This window comes from Bombus impatiens, unplaced genomic scaffold, assembly GCF_000188095.3.
Source record: "Bombus impatiens unplaced genomic scaffold, BIMP_2.2 scf_1144, whole genome shotgun sequence".
Classification (NCBI taxonomy): Eukaryota; Metazoa; Arthropoda; class Insecta; order Hymenoptera; family Apidae; genus Bombus; species Bombus impatiens.
The window spans coordinates 1-18841 of record NT_177563.1 but is presented as its reverse complement, the minus strand read 5'-3'; the positions used below and the strand labels follow the sequence as shown (position 1 = coordinate 18841).

Genomic DNA, 18841 nt, shown 5'->3' with positions numbered 1-18841 from the left:
CTGCGTGTATAACGTCTTTGGTTCGTCGAATCAATACTATTACGATCCTCCTTCTCGAACCCGGTACAGAACATCAAGTCACGAGGCGCCGGCCAGATGGTATCTGCAAGATAATCGTTGTCATTCTGAATATTAAAGGCGTTTCTTGGTATTGCACGAGGCTGCTCTTCTAGCGCAGAATCATTTGGTCAGTATGCGAAACATCTTGTGGTCCTTGTGTATGTAAATTGTATAAATCGTCGAGACTCGTTGAAAAAGTAGCTCCCTCAAAATGACTGTGTAATACATATATCATTCGTTTAAAAACCTGGTCTTTGTTTTGGTTATTGTGTTATTGTGTTGTGTTATTTGTAAATGGCAAACACTTGCTTTCGTTTGTAGGAATCGAAATGTGATGAGAAATGAATATTCGAGTTATAAAATACGGTTCTCTTGTTGATTTGTGCTTAACTGTGTTATACAGGATGGGAAGTAATTCGCCGGCAGTAGAATCCAAAAAGAAGTGATATCTCGAGCAAAGACCAATTAATGACTTTGAATTTTTGAGGAAATCGATCGTAAAAATTCAAGTAGGTACACGTGCACTTAAAGGAACTTTCGATTTGAGTCCAGGTGTATTTGGTAAATTTTACGAATAATCAACAAGTTTGTAAGCCATTCACTGCCGGGCAAATTTAGAGCATGTTATCCTGAGCGCCAAGATTTTATTTTCAAGAAAACATGAAATTTCATAAAATCTATATATTATTATATAAATATTATTATGTATAAAATATTATTATATAAAATTTTCGTTTCCAAACTCAAATTCCAAACTCAAATTTAGACCGTCACCAATTGCAATCAATCTAAATTTGTAGCGCAAGGTACGAGATATCTCGTAGTTGGCAGTGAATGGGTTAAACTACATCTAGCGTAAAAAATCTTTACCTCGGAAGCTTTGTACGAGATACCATCTACTTTTCTACACCGCGAATCATATTCCATTTTCTTCCACGAATAATGAATATATTATAAACGATCTAAGAGATGCTATATTACACGTTGTGTGTTACTTTATACCTGTTAAAACGGTAGGATATCCCGTTTAAAATGAGAAATTTGCGTATTATTTGTTAGTTAATGTATGAAAATTTGATTGCGTTTCTACAGAGAAATGTTTATTGGAATTCGCGTGATGACCACAAAATATCCAATAATACCGACCAGCGTTTACACACCAATTTGCTTCGTTACTATGTATCTTATAGTAGCCAGGGATAAGAGCCAAAGAAATCTTTTTAGACTAATAAAAGTAAATGAAAGCACCGTTTCAGCCGTATATCGCCTGTACATCTTTAACGATTGAGTCTGACCAGCTGCTTTCGCGAAGGAAAACCAAAAGAAAAAAAAAGTGAAACCATTTGAATAAAGTTTGTATATGTAATTAGTTTAGCGATATCCGACACAAATTTCATGTACTCCATAAAAAGAGACGTTTTTTTGATATTGTAAATACTCTGAAATAAATAATCGTTTTTATTCAATCAATCCTTCTTCTTTCTGTTAATAAAACTTTGCTAGAAATTTATACTATATATAAAAATTTTACTCGTAAATTATCAACAGACAATTAATACAAATGATGTTATTACCTGAATAAAGGTTAATGAATGGAACTGTGGAATATATGTTCAAATACTCTTCAACAGTTAAAATCACAGGGCTTTCTGCATTCAATAAATATTCTAACAACGTACTCTCGGGATAAAGTCGTGTAAGTTTGTCACTCAACGATCTTATAACTTCCTGTATCGAAACTGACTTTTTAAGAAAAAGATTTCCGTTAGTTTTAAAACCGACCAATAAACTTAATCATCGCATCTATGAAACGAGCAAACTTCACCCATTAGTTCACTAACAGAAGAACTTACGCGATCGTGATGTGTGTTTGAGATATGATCACACAACATATATACTTTATTGAAACAGTTTAACATTTGCTGTTGGATATCACCCAATTCGTATGATTTTAACGGCTGTATTAAAGTAGGTGGTATTATATACGCGTGGTACCACCCCGTAAAAAATCTCTGTAAATTCCAATTGAAAAATCTTATTCCCTTCCTTTTTGATTTATTGTAAAAGCCTTACTTGATGGACATGATGATAAGTTGGAAGAAAAATTGCTTTTCCTATTTTACAATCCTCTGTTTGGTTATTGTACAATACTTTGAAATGCCTATAAATTATATCTTCTGGCGCCTATGTTAAGAGAATCTATTTTTTAGTTTTAAGTTAGTTTTAAAAGAATCCACTTTTGTTTGTGAAATCACTAATGTGTCTAACCAAATTCAAATCTTGAAATTTAATTTAAAAATAGAAGTTCCATTCACACACCTCTAATGCGTGAACGTAATAATCCGGATAAATCAGAAATAATCCACTAATGGAATTATTCATATAATCTGCTTGCAAGTCCTGTATTATAGATTTCATTTTCTGGAAATTATATTTTTTATACGGATAGTAAAAATACTGTATGATATTACACTATTTCAACGTCTCCTATAATTAACGTGTATGTCATAATCTATACTAACTCTACTAATTTCATACCTTTTCTATACTCGTATCTGTACCAATATATGCTCCAACATACACAACGCGCGTTATATATGAAACCTACAAATAATACAATGTTCTTAAATTGTTCTAGAATGTACAGATTCGAAAATTTGAATCGATGAGAGTAGATGGCGCTTCGGTATGAATTAGTATATTCAAACAACGAAAACACTAACTTATTTGTACTTTGACAAAATGCCTAACTATGCTGTTATCTTCGTATTCTACATAAATACACTAAAGGATTAATAATTAAATTAAGTTAGAGCTTTACCTTACCAGCAGCACGAAGATTTTTCCTGATGACGTCCAGCAGGCTCTTACGAACAGGTTCAGTTACACGTTTCATAGTGTATGATGATTTAAATGAATTCTTTTAGCCGTTACTTATAACACAAAACAAAATTGAATAACTTTACGGATAGTTTGAACATATATAACTATAAAACTGCTTTGAACCGTTAAAATTTCGCGCACGTATTAATCTCGTGACAAAGCTACCAAATATTTCGAAGTCAATTGACGGATGTTCGTAACTACTACGTTAATTGTTCAACTATGTTTTAGTTGCCTTTTTCAATACTTCAATTTTATTAAGAAATGTCGTTTAATTTAAATAATAAATTAATGAAATAAGGAATTTTTATGTATATAATTAATGTATGCTGGTGCTGGAGTATAATAATTTTTAAAATTTTAGCTTCTAATTTGACCAAGATTGCCTTTCCGCTTTATAGATTAATATTATTTGAATTGAAGAGTTCGTTGTATTTTAGTTTAGAGGAAAGTGAACTTCTTTATCTCTGTTGTGAATGTATTTTATTTTAATTAAATACGAATATGTCATGTAGTAATAAAAAGTAATGTTCGCTAAAATCAGTCAAAATGTATATATACAAGTTTCATAACAGTAATACTTACGCATAATTAACTATTGCTGTTTATTACCATATCATTATAATGACGGTAAATACATGTCTGGAAATATCTTAGTTCTATGAACTCTCCTTAAAATAAAAATATTATTCTCAAGTGCATAAAAGGTAGCATATCATATTCTTTGAATTAATTTTTTAAATCATTCAACATAAGAATATAAAGTCATTTGTCTTCGCATTTTTTAATGTTACCAAAAATTGAATAGCTGTGTTACTTTTTTGCCTTTGGATACTCTAAGATTGGAGGTGGAGGTGGTGTTGGTTCACTAGGATTTCCCAACCAAACAGATTTACTAAAACGACCTTTTATAACAGGTGCCTGCCATTTATTGCTGCACATAACTGTAACTGTAGGCTTCTCTGCAGTGACAGTTGCTATAGTTACTGCTCTGAAAGCGAAATAAAATTTATTTAAACATTAGTCATCAATATATAATTAAAATATACTACAAACAGAACATAAATCTTGATTAAAATAACAGTAAAAAACTTACTGTAAGGTAATCTACTATTACCAAAAACGTAAAGGACTTATCAACAATTATTTTCCATTGAGAATTATTCGATACTTCAAGGTAGGTAAAAATAAAAAGGTGTATTGTAATATATATTCAGCATTTATTAATGAAAAAAATACGTTACAAATTGAATGAAATATATGTCTTTTGTAAAATATTTTTCAAAGTGTACATATATAATAATTCAATATTTACAATAATTTTAATGCTGAGCAAAACTGTATATATGAGATTAACACACCTAAAATTTATCATTTAATGAATTTTGTTATATTACAAGATATAAAATACTCTCAATTAATAATCTCTTTAACAATATATTCCTTACTAATTCCAAATAGCAAGGTACCGCTCTTTTTGAAGTAGCAATTTGTTTCAAATGGATATGAATAGACAATAAAGTTATTTTAATAGTTATTATATATAAGATAGGAGTTATTATAAATGTTTCTAGTGGAACATACACTTTATACTTATTTTATTCAACAAAAGAATACAAATTACTAAATCAATAGGGTAATGTACGGTGCTATGAAATCATAATTAATAGAAATCTATTTAACTACTAAAAATAAAAGATGTATAATTTTGTTAAAAAAATAAAGATAATTCTCATGATAGAAATACAAATTCACTATTTCTCACAAAATGTGTGCACATTGTACGAAATAATAAACATGAAACGACTAAGTATGTTAAAAAATAAATCATTTTCTCTAATGCCAAGGCACTTGGTTTGGATGACTGATGGAACCCAATTTGTAGTACCTTGTTGTAGAAGATGTTTGTTGTATTCCTGTTGAATGATTGGGTGGTGTTGCCGCTGTAGAAGTTTCAGCACTTTGAGCAGAGGTACCATCACCTTTCAACACAGCAACACATTTCCAATTATTAATATAATTATCTTTCCATAATCGAACGCAACCATCATCTCCTGAACTTGCTAGAATAGTTCCCATAATGTTCCAACACACTCGCCATACAGTAAAATCATGATCAGAGAACTGTGCTGCTACATTAATTTCAAACCGTGATGAACCACTTTGTGCATTATCCCTATATCAATAACATCTTCATGTAGTCTCTTATACACATCATGTTTGTACGAATTCTAAAACTTATACTCACACCATAGGTTTTAATATAATTATTTGCACATCTTTTGATGCAATAGCTAATGTGTGAAAACTTCTACCTAAATTTGGAGCGAATGCTATATCATGAATAGGATCTATGATATTTAATGTTTGAGTTTTTGTCCATCTTCTACTACTTTCAGAATATTCATATATAAAAACTTTTCCCTCGGATGATGGATTTGGATCATCACTTCCAACTGCTATCATTGGATGATGTAACCTAATGTGAAATAATGGAATATTTGACACCTATATCTACAATACATATTATAGGAATTCAATAGCAATTTATTATACCTTGAGAGAGATGGGTTCCATGAAAGACAACTGCATTGAAGTTTACAACTAATATCATGTTGTAGAGTCCATTGACTTAGATTCATAACATCAGGTGCTTCATATATCCTAATTACACCGTCTTCACTACACGTAGCTAACAAAAGTCCTAAAGTTTTAGGTGCAAATTTCACATCTGTAACAGACTTTCTAGAATCTACTAAGTTTGTTCTCCTAACCCAATGTCTCATGCCACGTTCTCCTGGTCCTGATCCTTCTCCAACTAAGTAAAATTAATAACATAGTTATTTGTTTATTAGTTAATCACAAAAATAATAGTTCTACCTATCTCTTCCCATACAGCTGCTGTCCTATCAAAAGAGCATGTTGCTAGAACTTGACCGAACTCTGGATGCGCCCATGTTACTTTCCACACAGACCCACTGTGTGCTTTCCAAGATGCAGATAAATGCCAATTTCCATGTTCGTCTTCATCCCAGACCTATACAAATTTCATAACCCTCATATATGACTATGATAATGTTACTGTGTATGAATACAAACGACAAGAGTATAAATCTCACTTTCACATATTGATCACTAGAACATGTTGCCATTCGTTGTCCATAAAAATCATAAGCAATATCATGAATCAAGTCTTTATGTTCCGCATTAATACTGTGTGCTTCGAACATTTTTGATACGTTTTAGTATTACAGAATAAAATAATATCCAGTAAATATTTATGCGTGCATCGATACACGTAGAGGTTAGGAGGTAAAAACTTGGAAAACTTTTCTTAAAAAGAGCCCACTGTCAAAATATCGGAAAACTAAATTCTTATAATTCAATATTTTATAAACATCAAAATTATATAAACATCATAATTCCAATTCACTAATTTTTTACAATATTTATTTAGCGTGTTCGTATTAGAAAGGAGGGAAAATACTGTACAATACAAGTAATATTACTAACATTCTTTACAATTACTTTAAGCACATAAAGAAAAAATACATTTAAAATTTTTGTGATAGTCAGATTAATGCTAAATCTATCGAAAAACCTTTTCCCTTATTTTTTAACCTTTGCGTTTTCGGTATATTATTTGAATGAATTTCAATGAACCAGTGCATAAAAGTACATTGTTATTAGTATAGTGAATCAGCATATTGTCTTTCGACGTGTATATTGTTAATGTATTTAACAAAACTTAAAAATTGACTAAATATATTTACTACGCTAATAAAACATAACAACATATCATAATAATTGTAAATATATCCTAGAAAAAATTAGAATAATCGCGCGCTCATGTATTATCAGAGAGGAGATTTCCTTTTTGGTATTATATTGCTAGTTATATTTTAGCCCTAACTAGTAATATTTGGTAATATTAATTTAAGATATATATAAAATATAATACATATTACTAATATGTATTTATCAATCCATTTTTCAAACACAACGTAAAATACCATATATTTTATAATATTTTGTTATTTTATATTTTTATCTCATAGATATCGACAAGCAAGTCTTCGAGAAAATTCTGTTACAGGTAAAGAGATTCATGATTACAACTCTGTGACACATAATCAACGAGTTGTAGAGTATAACGTGTCAAACCACGTATGTATTTTAAACATATTGAACTGTGTATTATAAAATAATTTTTCAAGGTAATTATGTCCCTTTTGATTAATTTGTCCTTTAAGTATATTTTTTTATTTAATTTTAAACATTTTCTCGTTAAATCAAAGATATAGACCGGTAAGAGTTAATCTCATAACCTTTCAGATGATCACAGATGTACAGTTGGCTGTATTCTGCAATATTCTTGGAGCGACATTATTTTGCTTAGTATTTCTCTTTCACTACGTATACGCTAATTATTCGAAGTAAAGGAGTAACATGTTGCTGAACATAACCTTAATCCGCTTCATCAAACACTAATACATATATTGATACATTATATATTGTTTTTAATACTGATAAATATGGTTACTTAAAGTAAATGATATCATGTTGGTAAATATATTGTTTATAAAATAAAAAATTTTTATTTTCTTCATTCCTTGCATAAATAGCATGTAAAACATATACTAATTGTAAAATAAACATTAATGGGTATATAATCAGTAAAATATGTGTAATATAATCAGTAACTATGATAATATATTTTTTCTTTTTTTATCATAAATGTATAACTTCAGCTGTACTTCGGTTTAGAGAACATAAAATTATTGACTTCTTTTATACATTATGGTAGTTCTCGCCATGTGGAATCCAAAAATGCAAGTCTTAACTTTAGGACTCCAGTGGTTCAAGAATTATGATATCATATGCATATAAAATCAAGTGTTTTTAGCGTATTTTTAGCGTATGCGTTACTTTGATGCTATGTTGGCTTCTATGCATGATTGGTCCAATAACTGGAGTCGCTGTATGTATACAAATGAACGTGGGTGCATTTGCGGCGGGATTTTAAATCGTGAATCATGAGTATTGGATTAGGTTTGGGCAGGTTTAAGTTATGCTCCACTCTTCTGCCGCCGTTACGTTAGAACAAGCTAATATTCGGCGAAAGTCAGTCCAATACTCATCTGTACTCGTAGTACGGATTAATGAGATGATGAATAGAAGTGTGGAGGATTAGTCGTTATTTGGTTGAGCGAAATAACAAAAGCGAAATATTGCTGTCGCAATCCGTTAAATATATTTTCAAATAAATAAATAAATTACAGGCAAATTGTGAGTCGTTGGTACAAATATAAATTGCGGAATAAATACCCGATAAATATTCGGAGAAACTCTGTAGATCACTTCGAAACTTATTTACACTTTGATGCTCTTCGGACACTGTTCGATGAACTCTCGCGCTCGTGATCGCGTCCGTTTATTTATACTGGTGGAAAATTTGTATTCGACTACGTTTGGCGGTTGTATGTAGCGGCGACATTGTTTTGCCCGGAGTTTATTGATCCTTACAATACTTGTAACCTAACGATCTTAATACTCCGAGGCAAAACAACAACAGAATTTGAATTGTCCTGACTCGCGTGCCACTACAGAAGTAATATAGCATCATGCTAACCTATAAAATACGCTAAAAATGCTCAATTTTACGTACGGATAACTCTTGAACCGCTTGATTTCTAAAGTTAAGACTTGAATTTTTGGATCCTACGCGTCGAAAACTATCAAATAACAAAAAAAGTTAACTTCTAACTAAATAAAATTTTCATTCACTCAAATAAAGTAAATAATAGATATAAGATATAGGAATATATGTGAATATGTATACATGTAGACTAGTTTCCATCTTCAGACTGTTTCAAGATGATGAAGTTGGTCACTTGCAGCTTGTAGCTTGCAGCTCATAATTGTACATAGTCAATCCATGTACATATTATGTCTTTTGCATACATAGCTGCGTATAGAAAATTCACAATATAGTTTTGGACATTTAACGTGTAAATTTAGAAAAGTTAATCAACGATGACTGACGATTCCAATGGAGAATCCACATTCGAATTTGTCGAAAGAAGAACAGATGAATCGTCTACATCTGGAGAAATCGTAAAAACAGGTAAGAATGAAAGGCAAAACATAAACACCTGCGTATCTGTCAAATTCCTTCGCAAGTAAAAAGATTCATGTTCACTCTAATTGGCTGCTAATTTTCCGTGTAGTGCAAAAGATTTTGGAAGAAAACTATAAAAAATTAATTCTTGAGAAATATAATAAACATAAAAAAATTATAACATAAAATGAATGTAATTATGTATCTTATGGTAAAACATTCTATGATATACTATTTAAACGAACAATAAATTTTATTTGGTAAATAGGACAAAATAACTTATTACTTGATGAAGGTTTGTTTATTTATTCAGATACACTAATGTATCAGGACAATGTGTCATTTATATAAGTAATATAAATAATGTAATTTCCAGATTCTTTTAGCAGTTTGTCTTCATCAACATCTTTATTAATGCCATTAGGTGTGTCAACATCTACAGGAAATTTGTTATCAAATGTACCACCACCTAGTGCATTGCCTATTTTTATTTCAAACCCTGGAACATTGTTATCAGAAAGGCCTAATAATTTAGAATCATCTTCACAAAAGAAGCTTCATGAACAGGAACCTAATAAATCAATGTTAAATACTGTTATTCAATCTAAACCATTACAGCAAGAAACACATCAAGTAATTACAACTCCTATTGTTACTCCGTCCATACAAAATGTACAAACTACAGTGCCATCAGAAAATATAGTCCAAGATTCAGGAATGGTTGGAGGTGGTCTACTGTCATGGGTTAAAGAAACAGTAGTAAATAGTAATGTATTAAGCAAAGTTGCAGAAAAAGCAAAGAACAGTGTTAATACTATGATCACAACATTAGATCCTCAGATGCGTGAGTTCATTTGTAAGTAAGAAAGCTACTAATCCTGACATGCAAGTAAAAGCAATTTAATCCTTTTCTATTTTGTAAATTTCTTGATCATTTCACCTGGCTTGAGTGTTTTGTCAATTTCCTATCTAAATGTATGTCATCGTATCTATTAGATTATATTATTGCATCATATCTGAAAGGAACATATATATGTACTGTGTTATTTTTGGATGATCTAAAAACCAAACTTAATTTAGTGAACTGTGCTGTGTGCTGTTTATCTGTCATTTACAAAATATTTTTCCTCCTTATTTTTCATTTATTAAGTAGCTGAAATTATAACATTTATATATGTGAAATTGTGTTCCAAATCATACATAAAATAGAGTGATTGTTCAATTTGCATTACAAATAAAGTGATAATTAAAAATAATAATTAAAGTAACTTTATAAGTAAAATTTTCATTAACATATGCCTATGCACAGTGTTGTGGAGAAGTAATTGTTGAAAACAACTTGTAATAATTTCATTGTATTTTAATAAAATGGCAATTAAAATTTGAGGAACAATATATAGATTCTACACTATTTATATGTGAATGTAAATAGCAACATCGTGACTGTGCAACATGTTAGTTCATTTACAAACATATATGCAGGCTCTGTGGAAAATATACTTTTCAGATTCTGGTGGTGATATGGAGATTGTAGTTGCATCAGATAAAGATGTTAAAATAAGTTCTGTTCGTCAGGCTTTTCAAACAGTTTTTGGGAAGGCAACAGTAACGTGAGTAATAATTATGAATTGTATTCATTTAATTCTATACTGTTATATTTTCATTAAAAGAGTTGATTATTTTGTAGTGGTATATCAGTGGAAAGTTCAGCTGTAGCTGCTCAACCAGTTGGTTTTGCTGCTGGTGTGAAAGGAGCAGAAGAAAGAATTAATTCTGCTCGAAATATTCCGACTCTTCCAAAAGATATACCTATAATTGCAGTAGAAAATTTTCTGTTAGAAGTTGGTGAAGATAAATGGTATGATTTAGGGGTGATACTTCTTAATGATCCGAAACGTAATGTGAATTTGCAAACGTTCACTCAAATGACTCCAGTGCCAAGTCAAATAGTAACAATGGCACAAGAAGCCACACCTGAAGATTATCCTCTTAAATGGTCTGGATTGTCAGTTACTGTTGGTAGTTTAATGGCAAACAGTTTACAGGTTGGTATAGATAAAGTAAACACGGTAATTGTATAATTATAATTCTAAAAAAGTAATATATCTTTGAAGGTTTCTCACAATGAATGGCATCATGCACTTACAGGAATTTCCAGAAGAGACATTATACTTTTAGCAGCTCAATCACTAGCTGGCATCTACAAAAACACAATTAATCCCATCTAAATTTTTATGAAAAATACATCGATGCAATTTATCAATGAATTGCGTTTTTGTAAATGCAACTATAATAATTTATAGAGTAACTTGAATCAATTATCAAAATTTATTTCTTAGACTCTTACTTTTTACGAGTAGCTAACATTTCATCACATTGTTGAAATCCAATTCAATTAACGTAACATACTTATTAAATTAGTATTTATAAATTAAGGAAATGTATTTTAATTATATGTGGTAATATGTACAAAAAATTAATGGAATGAAGTCGAAATATATAAAAAAAATAGGTTTGGTATGTTGAATGTGATTATTTCATCACATATGAATTATTAATATTAGATGTATTGACACTATAGTATATTTTATTAAAATAAAATCATAATTTATACACAATTTGAACATAACTTTTTTTTACTTGTCCTAATTCTATCAGATTTTGGAATGGTTGGGTATTTTTAACAAAGACAATAAAAACACTTCCTCTCGTAATTTCATTTTTAATTTCTTGATGCATTTCGTTTCAATGAGTACATTGCTGTTGTAGATTTTTTGTTATCAATAACTTCGAAATTCGTCCAATCATTTGAAAATATCAACAAAAAATTAAAACTAATTGTGGTAAAAAAGCAATGTAAAAAATTACAATCTTTTGTTTTCATTTGTTATATGAAATTGGCAATAAGTTATCACCACAATAAAAATAACAATTGAATTCTTATCTGATGCTGATATGCTAAAAACATAAAGCCACCGGGATCTTAATAACATGTGGCATGCTTAATTAAATAAATGTATAAAATATTTCTCTTTGCGCCAACGTGCGTACTTTCCATCATAATTACAATTTATTGTTTTTTTTCATATTTATAATCATGTATTTCTCATGTTTCTTTGCGCAAAACAAAGTTCATAATAAACCGATGTAGATTGTATACGGTCCGAGCAATATTAATTGAATTACAATATTTAAATAGATATTTAAATATGGTGCGCGAATCTATGGTTACAATTTGTCAAGGTATGCATTCAAATCTGGGAGACCTTCCTTCAATCCTTTTCTTTTACGTGTTTCCTGTAAGAACAAGGATTATTACACTTAATAGTAGTCAAATGTATTACGTCTCACAAAAGGAAGATATAAATTTGTATGTTTCCCTATTCAGGTATACTTGAATATGTCACTAGAATACCAAAACAAAAAAACAGTTTCTTTTCCACGAGATTAAAAATGGCAATGTATTGACATTTACTCATTACCATCAGTTATGACCGTGGGTAATTATAAATATTACAGAACAGATAAATTACCTGCACAACTTGATAAGGTCTAGAATTAGGTTCCATTGGATCACCGGGCAAGATCTGCCAATGATCGAATACACATTGAGGGAAAGCTTGTCCGCCGGTGTTAGAACGCAAGTCGGCAGTAAAACCAAAGGACTCATTAACTGGAAGATATGCTTTAACTACAAACATAGGTGTACCAGCAATCTGTTGTTCTTCGAATACGTGACCTCTTCTTCGATTAAGCACACCATAGATACCACCGACAGCTGTTTCAGGGCACTATGACAATTTTATTACATTAGAATACAAAAATTTAACATACTAGTTATAAATTCTTCAGTAAATCATAAAACTAAATTTACCTGAATTTCGCATAAGTAAACTGGTTCCATAAGTCGAGGAGAGGCAGTGAGAAGACAAGCATAAAGGCAACGTCTTGTGGTAGGAATAATTTGACCACCACCTCTATGAATAGCGTCAGCATGTAACGTCACATCGTGAATGTTGAAACGCACACCTCTCAAGTTTTCTTCCGAAAGAACACCCTGTGAAATAATTATAAATAAAAAACTATTTCTGAATATCTTTTTCATTAATCTATGATATTATACCTCTTTCGTAGCCCATTGGAATCCAGCTACAACAGAATCCTTAATTTCGTTAAGATACTGTACTCCTTTCGTACAATCTACAAGAATGTTGGGTCCAGTTCCATCAGGTCCAAAGCACCAAATCTTCCTAGCTTCGGTTACATCGTAGTCATACTTTTCGTTCAAATAACGAGCACGTACTTTGAAGTCATCCCTTGGATTAACTTCACCCTATAAGATTATAAACATTTAATAGAAACAAAACAAGAATATCAATTATAAATTTTTATAGAATGGAAACATACACTATCGATATCTTCAGCGAGACCATCAGGCATAGGACACGCCATCATGAATAACCGATTATGCTTATTAGGTGATTTTGAAAGACACATCTGATTCGATTGTTCCGAAATTGTTTCTCTGTAAGAAACAACGGGATCCGATTTCTTAATGGGTATACAAGCATGATCTTCTTCCAAATCCTTTAAACAAATTTCAAGGTGCAGTTCTCCAGCACCAGCAATAATGTGCTCTCCTGATTCTTCAATAATACATTGTACCATAGGATCTGATTTCGCCAAACGTTTAAGACCTGAATACGAATTATTTTGTTAAAAAATATTAACACTTTTATTAAATAAAATTTAGATGACGATCACTTTCAGATTTTCAATTAAAATCACGGTTTATCATAACCCAATGCTCAAAATAAGGTTTCATCCTTATTTATACATTAAATTATAACAAATTATATTAAATCAATAAATAAATGTACCTTCAACTAATTTAGGTAAATCTGCTGGATTTTTAGGTTCAACAGCAACACGGACGACAGGTGAAACCGAAAATTTCATAACTTTCATATTGTGTGCATCCTTAAACGTGGTAATGGTACCAGTCTTCACTAAGAATTGATCAACGCCAACAAGTCCACAAATATTACCTGTTTTGAATGATAAAAATAATCTGTTGTAATTACATTTTTTATATGAAACAACATTTTAACATTATCAATTTAAGTGTCAGTTGGCCGTTCTATTGTCATTCAGAAAAGGTCAGAACAAAAGGTAGATAGAAACAATCATCATTGTACTATTACTTGAAAAGATTTGAAACCAAATGAAGGATTTACTGACCAGAAGGCACATCTTCAATCGCTTCAACGTAACGTCCCATCATCAAAATTGTACGCTGGATAGCTTTCTCATAAAGATCTTCTTTTTTACCCGGTTGGAAATTAGGTCCCATAATACGTGCTTTCATTCCAGTGCTTACTTTCCCAGAGAATACACGACCGAAAGCATAGAAGCGACCTTTGTCGGAGGTCGGTACCATTTTCGAAACATACATCATGAGTGGCCCATTTGGATCGCAGTTCTGTAAAATAAGATTCCAATCGGATATGAAATCAACAAGTTCGCTTTAAAGCTGAGTTAAAAATTAAACTATACATATATCAATCAGTTACTACTCATATCTACCATATATAAGTCAGAACAGGTCTGTGAGATTTTCATCATATATAATAAAACTAATTAATATTTTTTATCTTAAAATTATATTATTTATACATACCTTAATACCAATTGCAGCCTCGTCATCAAGCGGACCTTCATACAACATTTCCATACGATATTTCTGCGCGGTAACAGGGGATGGCAAATGAATAGCAATCATCTGAAGCAAAGCTTCTCCAGCTGGCAACCATGTTCTCATGACAACCTAAAACGGATTATTATACTGATATATAATCACTCATGATATTTATTGATTAGTTAATTAAAACTAAAGTATTATCAGAATAAAATATTATCGGTCAAAGAAATTCTGTAGAGATGTCAGAAAAGTTTTTTTTTTAGAAGTCATCATAAATATTTCCAAAACATTGAAATGAATTAAAATGATAGTTTTATATAGAAAAAGTTACCTTAAGAAGAGCTTTGCCGTCTTTATCTTTATCTTCCGGTTTTAAAACAATTCCTAATTTTTGCAGCAGGTTGTCCGCTTCATCTTTTTTGTAATTCATTATACTATCAAATACCTGTTTTAATTTTGTATTGTTATTAGTAAAAAAAATGAATATTTATTTATTATAAGTAGTTAATGATTAACATACCTTATAAATTGGATCTAAGACGTACATGCAAAAGGAGCGTTTATTGTCTGTTTCCTTCTGCTTGCTCCACTTCTTAGTTTTGGGGTTAAAGAAAGATTCTCCCCATAATCTATTCATAAGTTTTACAACGTCAATTTTAAATTTCTCAGCATACATTTCAGAAAATTGTTTTAATGTAAACGCCCAACCATGAAGACCAGAACCAAAACCGACTGAACCTTTACTAGGATCTACCTATTTGCAACAAACATAATAAGAATATTAATATAAACGTAAGAAACAATGTTACATAGAAATAAAATTAATTCATTTACTTACTCTAACTTCACCCATAGGACCATCATCGTCCGAATATGTTGCAATAATAACGTTAACGTTTTCAACAATACGTTGGAAAGTTTGATAAAGATCTTCACTATCAAGCTGAAGTTCTAAAAGTGCTCTGTCCATTTTGTTCATGAACAACACTGGCTTTATACGTTCAGCAATAGCTTGACGAAGTACAGTTTCCGTTTGTACACAGACACCTTGACAAAGTATAAAAAAATTATGATTTTCACGAAGCTATAAAAAGAAAACAAAATTCTTCCAAGTAAAATTGTAGCAATTGTGTCGTAGCGTGCTGGTCTCGGACATAAGGATAGAGGTCCACCAACAGCGTTTAAACACAGCTGCTATCATTTTAATCTTCTTCCATTGATGCACCATCAACACTGTCCATGTGCATCAGTCAGTTTAACCAACTGATATACTACAGAGTAACGCTTTTTGTGCTGGAAGGGGTATTAGTTTAATTCAAATTACATCATTTAAAGTACATACCAGATACACAATCAACAACCACAAGAGCTCCATCAGTTACTCGAAGAGCAGCAGTTACTTCACTGGAGAAATCAACATGGCCAGGTGAATCAATAAGGTTAATCAAGAAACCTTTTTCATCCTTGTCACGTTGATCAGGGTTTGTAATGAAAACTAAGTCTTTCTCTTCAAGTGCAAAGAACATAGAAATAGCTCTGCAATTAAAAATATTACTTGCAGGTAGGCAGTTAAAAACACCAACTGATAAGATTAAACAGATTAAACTTACGTGGATTTAATAGTAATACATCGTTCCTGTTCATCCTTGCGAGTATCTGTAAATCTGGTTTCACCAGCTTTAGCACCAGCAATAATACCGGCCTTAGACACAAGGGAGTCAGTCAAAGTTGACTTTCCATGATCAACATGCGCAATGACAGACATATTTCTGATGTTTTTCTTTTTGTCCATCATAGCACGTATCTCATCTACCGTGAAGTTCACCTGTAACAAATAAAAGACTTTTTAATACTAAATATATAGGTTTAACATGATTGTAACTGATTAAAGTTGATGAAACTGATTACAACATATTGATTAAAATTTTCTTAATCTAAAATGACATATTCCACAAATTATTTTTTAATTTTATGCTATCAAATATATTATTTTCTTAATATGTTTTCAATATTTTCCTAAAATATGGAATATAAAGTTTGAAAAACAATTTTATCTCAGATAAAGGAAAAGATAAAATGATTTTCATACTGACCATATTAAAATCAAAGCTTCATAAATCTTGACAAATATGATCAATATTATTTAGAATAGAGAGAATTATATTCCTGTATGAATACTTTTTTTTGTTAGAGCTTGACCCTAAAGTGTCACAACTTCTTCATTTTCTATATACAGTGTGCAAGGTATTCGACGTGTTTTTTTGTGCAATGATGCTTGTTTGGATTGTTCCCGCAAAGTTCCCAATTCACCAAAAACCATCGAGAACATTTTCTTGAAGACTCACGATGTTTCGAGAGCATGCTGCGATTTGTAACAAGAGACTACAAAACTCCATGACACGTTGCCTCTTGAACAAGAGACGAAACATATTTGAACTTCGAACATAGGGTATCTTTGAAGCATTGTGTCGGAAAATTTTTCAGGAATATTTCGCCAGAATTTTTGCTGAACCTTCAGAGATTTTAATCTTGGCATATCCATCGCGAGCCTCAAAATTCATCTTCAAAGGGAGTTGCGCAATCCCAAGTAATCCGCCAGTTTTCAATTTTTCCGAACCCAGGTGACACTCGGTCTTCAAAAATATTCATACCTCTGCACTCCATACATTGTACAGACTTACAAATTCGTTTTACTTTGGAAAGATTATACTCACCATTTTGGATGTAATCCGATTTCCGTTGGCCTTAACAGAAATATACGTGCAGCAACAATGGCGGACTCCCTAGGAAAGAACAGGAGTTCTGTGAAAGGAACGAACGTTTCGTACACGATAGAGGGCGTTCCTTGTCACGCGTATTTCGTGTTATGCACAGGGCCAATTGGAATTTTGTAATCCCTACCACGTGGCTTAATTTGCGCGCGCAGGTTACAACCGATTGTAGATGAGTTTAAAATGCAAGCCGTTAATCTGTAGTAGTATAACAGCTATTGTTGTGCTCAGTGCTGCCATCTAATAATTTAAATTAAAATTGAAACAAAAAAAGAATTGATAATGAAACGAATGTTCTTCTAATTTATTTTTTTTCTTCGTTTGTTGTAAAGATTATTGAAGTAAAATTGTTTCATTTAATGTTAATAAAATTTTCGTATGAAGAGAGAAGGACAAGCAGAAAAAGAAAGAAAACAATTCAAAGGTTACGAAAAAAATATCGCTTAGATATGAATACGTTTATCATTGAATATTATTTTCTTATTCTATCTTAGATGAAATATTCATATAAAATACTGCATTGGTTCAACAATAAAGTTATATAATCTATTATATTAGACATAGACAAGTGTACAAAAGACATATAATTACGTACATATTAAGAAAATAGAAACGATTGTGCGTTTTCTTGTAAAATGATTACTCTTAGAAACATTAATTTCGATGCAGTGTACATTACATCGTATATATTACATAATATGGTGTTCCACTCTTACAAAAAATAAATACACCATATTTCTATTATTAACCTTTTTGCTCTATCTATATGTCGGAGAAGAGTCAGGAATAGGGTTGTGGGCGTTTGATAAATCTTCATTGAAATTGGCCATCGTTGTGGTATAACAAAGGTACGGTCTACTAACACGAGTATGGATACTACCGACTCGACAATCAACCGCGGCGGTTGAGCACTCGCGACACTAGTGATAATGGTCTTAGGTTCGATGACTCGGCAATCAACCGCGGCGGTTGAGCACTCGCGACACTAGTGATAATGGTCTTAGGTTCGATAACGAATCCGCGGTCAATAGAATGATAAATATCCTTGCTCACAAAATGTAACTCAAACGTGTAATACTCACAGATCGTAAGGCGCTACTCTCTTTGTCGATGAGATCGCAAGAAAGAATGACTTTTCGTCCCAATGATGCCACAGAGGAAAACTATGATGGGGTGTGTTTAAGGATACGAGTTCATCGGATTCGTTAAGTATAGCCCTCGTTCAGAAAGTAAGGGAAATTGACGTCGCTGTCAATTAGTCAATTTGGGACAAAGACTGCCTGTCCGTTTGAAGAACCTTAATTA

General features: G+C 31.4%; 5 protein-coding genes across 9 annotated transcripts; 2 read left to right on the top strand and 3 right to left on the bottom strand.

Annotated features, from left to right (window-relative positions):
• Positions 1-1310: 1310 nt before the first annotated feature.
• Positions 1311-3396, bottom strand: LOC112213749. The gene is made up of 7 exons (XM_033323720.1): positions 2882-3396; positions 2599-2664; positions 2380-2481; positions 2134-2244; positions 1914-2072; positions 1635-1803; positions 1311-1499 (listed from the first exon to the last, which is right to left on the bottom strand). The coding sequence occupies exons 1-7, from the start codon at positions 2954-2956 to the stop codon at positions 1432-1434; spliced, it is 750 nt and encodes a 249-aa protein (XP_033179611.1). The 5' UTR covers positions 2957-3396; the 3' UTR covers positions 1311-1431.
• Positions 3397-3531: 135 nt separating this feature from the next.
• Positions 3532-6860, bottom strand: LOC100750131 (nucleoporin SEH1). Of its 3 annotated transcripts, none has more exons than XM_024371160.2 (7): positions 6795-6860; positions 6063-6276; positions 5824-5980; positions 5500-5761; positions 5192-5422; positions 4832-5119; positions 3532-3934 (listed from the first exon to the last, which is right to left on the bottom strand). In XM_024371160.2, the coding sequence occupies exons 2-7, from the start codon at positions 6171-6173 to the stop codon at positions 3757-3759; spliced, it is 1227 nt and encodes a 408-aa protein (XP_024226928.1). In that variant the 5' UTR covers positions 6174-6276; positions 6795-6860; the 3' UTR covers positions 3532-3756. The 3 variants fall into 3 exon arrangements, with proteins under 3 accessions (XP_024226928.1, XP_003493526.1, XP_024226929.1); XM_003493478.4 differs by lacking the exon at positions 6795-6860 and adding an exon at positions 6457-6587; XM_024371161.2 differs by lacking the exons at positions 3532-3934; positions 6795-6860 and adding an exon at positions 6457-6586 and having other exon boundaries at positions 4525-5119.
• Positions 6861-7278: 418 nt separating this feature from the next.
• LOC100740154 (dolichyl-diphosphooligosaccharide--protein glycosyltransferase subunit 4) lies at positions 7279-7552 on the top strand. Its single transcript, XM_003493480.4, has one exon. It carries the CDS (start codon positions 7279-7281, stop codon positions 7381-7383), a length of 105 nt encoding a protein of 34 aa, XP_003493528.1. The 3' UTR covers positions 7384-7552.
• Positions 7553-8805: 1253 nt separating this feature from the next.
• LOC100740029 (protein PRRC1-B) lies at positions 8806-11580 on the top strand. 3 transcript variants are annotated; one of them, XM_012391728.3, is made up of 5 exons: positions 8806-9070; positions 9489-9920; positions 10572-10674; positions 10752-11109; positions 11179-11580. In XM_012391728.3, the coding sequence occupies exons 1-5, from the start codon at positions 8980-8982 to the stop codon at positions 11290-11292; spliced, it is 1098 nt and encodes a 365-aa protein (XP_012247151.1). In that variant the 5' UTR covers positions 8806-8979; the 3' UTR covers positions 11293-11580. The 3 variants fall into 3 exon arrangements, with proteins under 3 accessions (XP_012247151.1, XP_003493527.1, XP_012247150.1); XM_003493479.4 differs by having other exon boundaries at positions 8807-9070; positions 9441-9908; XM_012391727.3 differs by having other exon boundaries at positions 8807-9070; positions 9441-9920.
• A 186-nt stretch (positions 11581-11766) lies between these two features.
• On the bottom strand, positions 11767-17631 carry LOC100750013 (translation elongation factor 2). The gene is made up of 14 exons (XM_003493477.4): positions 17480-17631; positions 16376-16590; positions 16108-16301; positions 15604-15812; positions 15286-15519; positions 15097-15210; positions 14745-14891; positions 14306-14546; positions 13945-14112; positions 13472-13761; positions 13188-13397; positions 12939-13121; positions 12598-12855; positions 11767-12361 (listed from the first exon to the last, which is right to left on the bottom strand). The coding sequence occupies exons 1-14, from the start codon at positions 17480-17482 to the stop codon at positions 12293-12295; spliced, it is 2535 nt and encodes an 844-aa protein (XP_003493525.1). The 5' UTR covers positions 17483-17631; the 3' UTR covers positions 11767-12292.
• Between the last annotated feature and the right edge of the window lie 1210 nt (positions 17632-18841).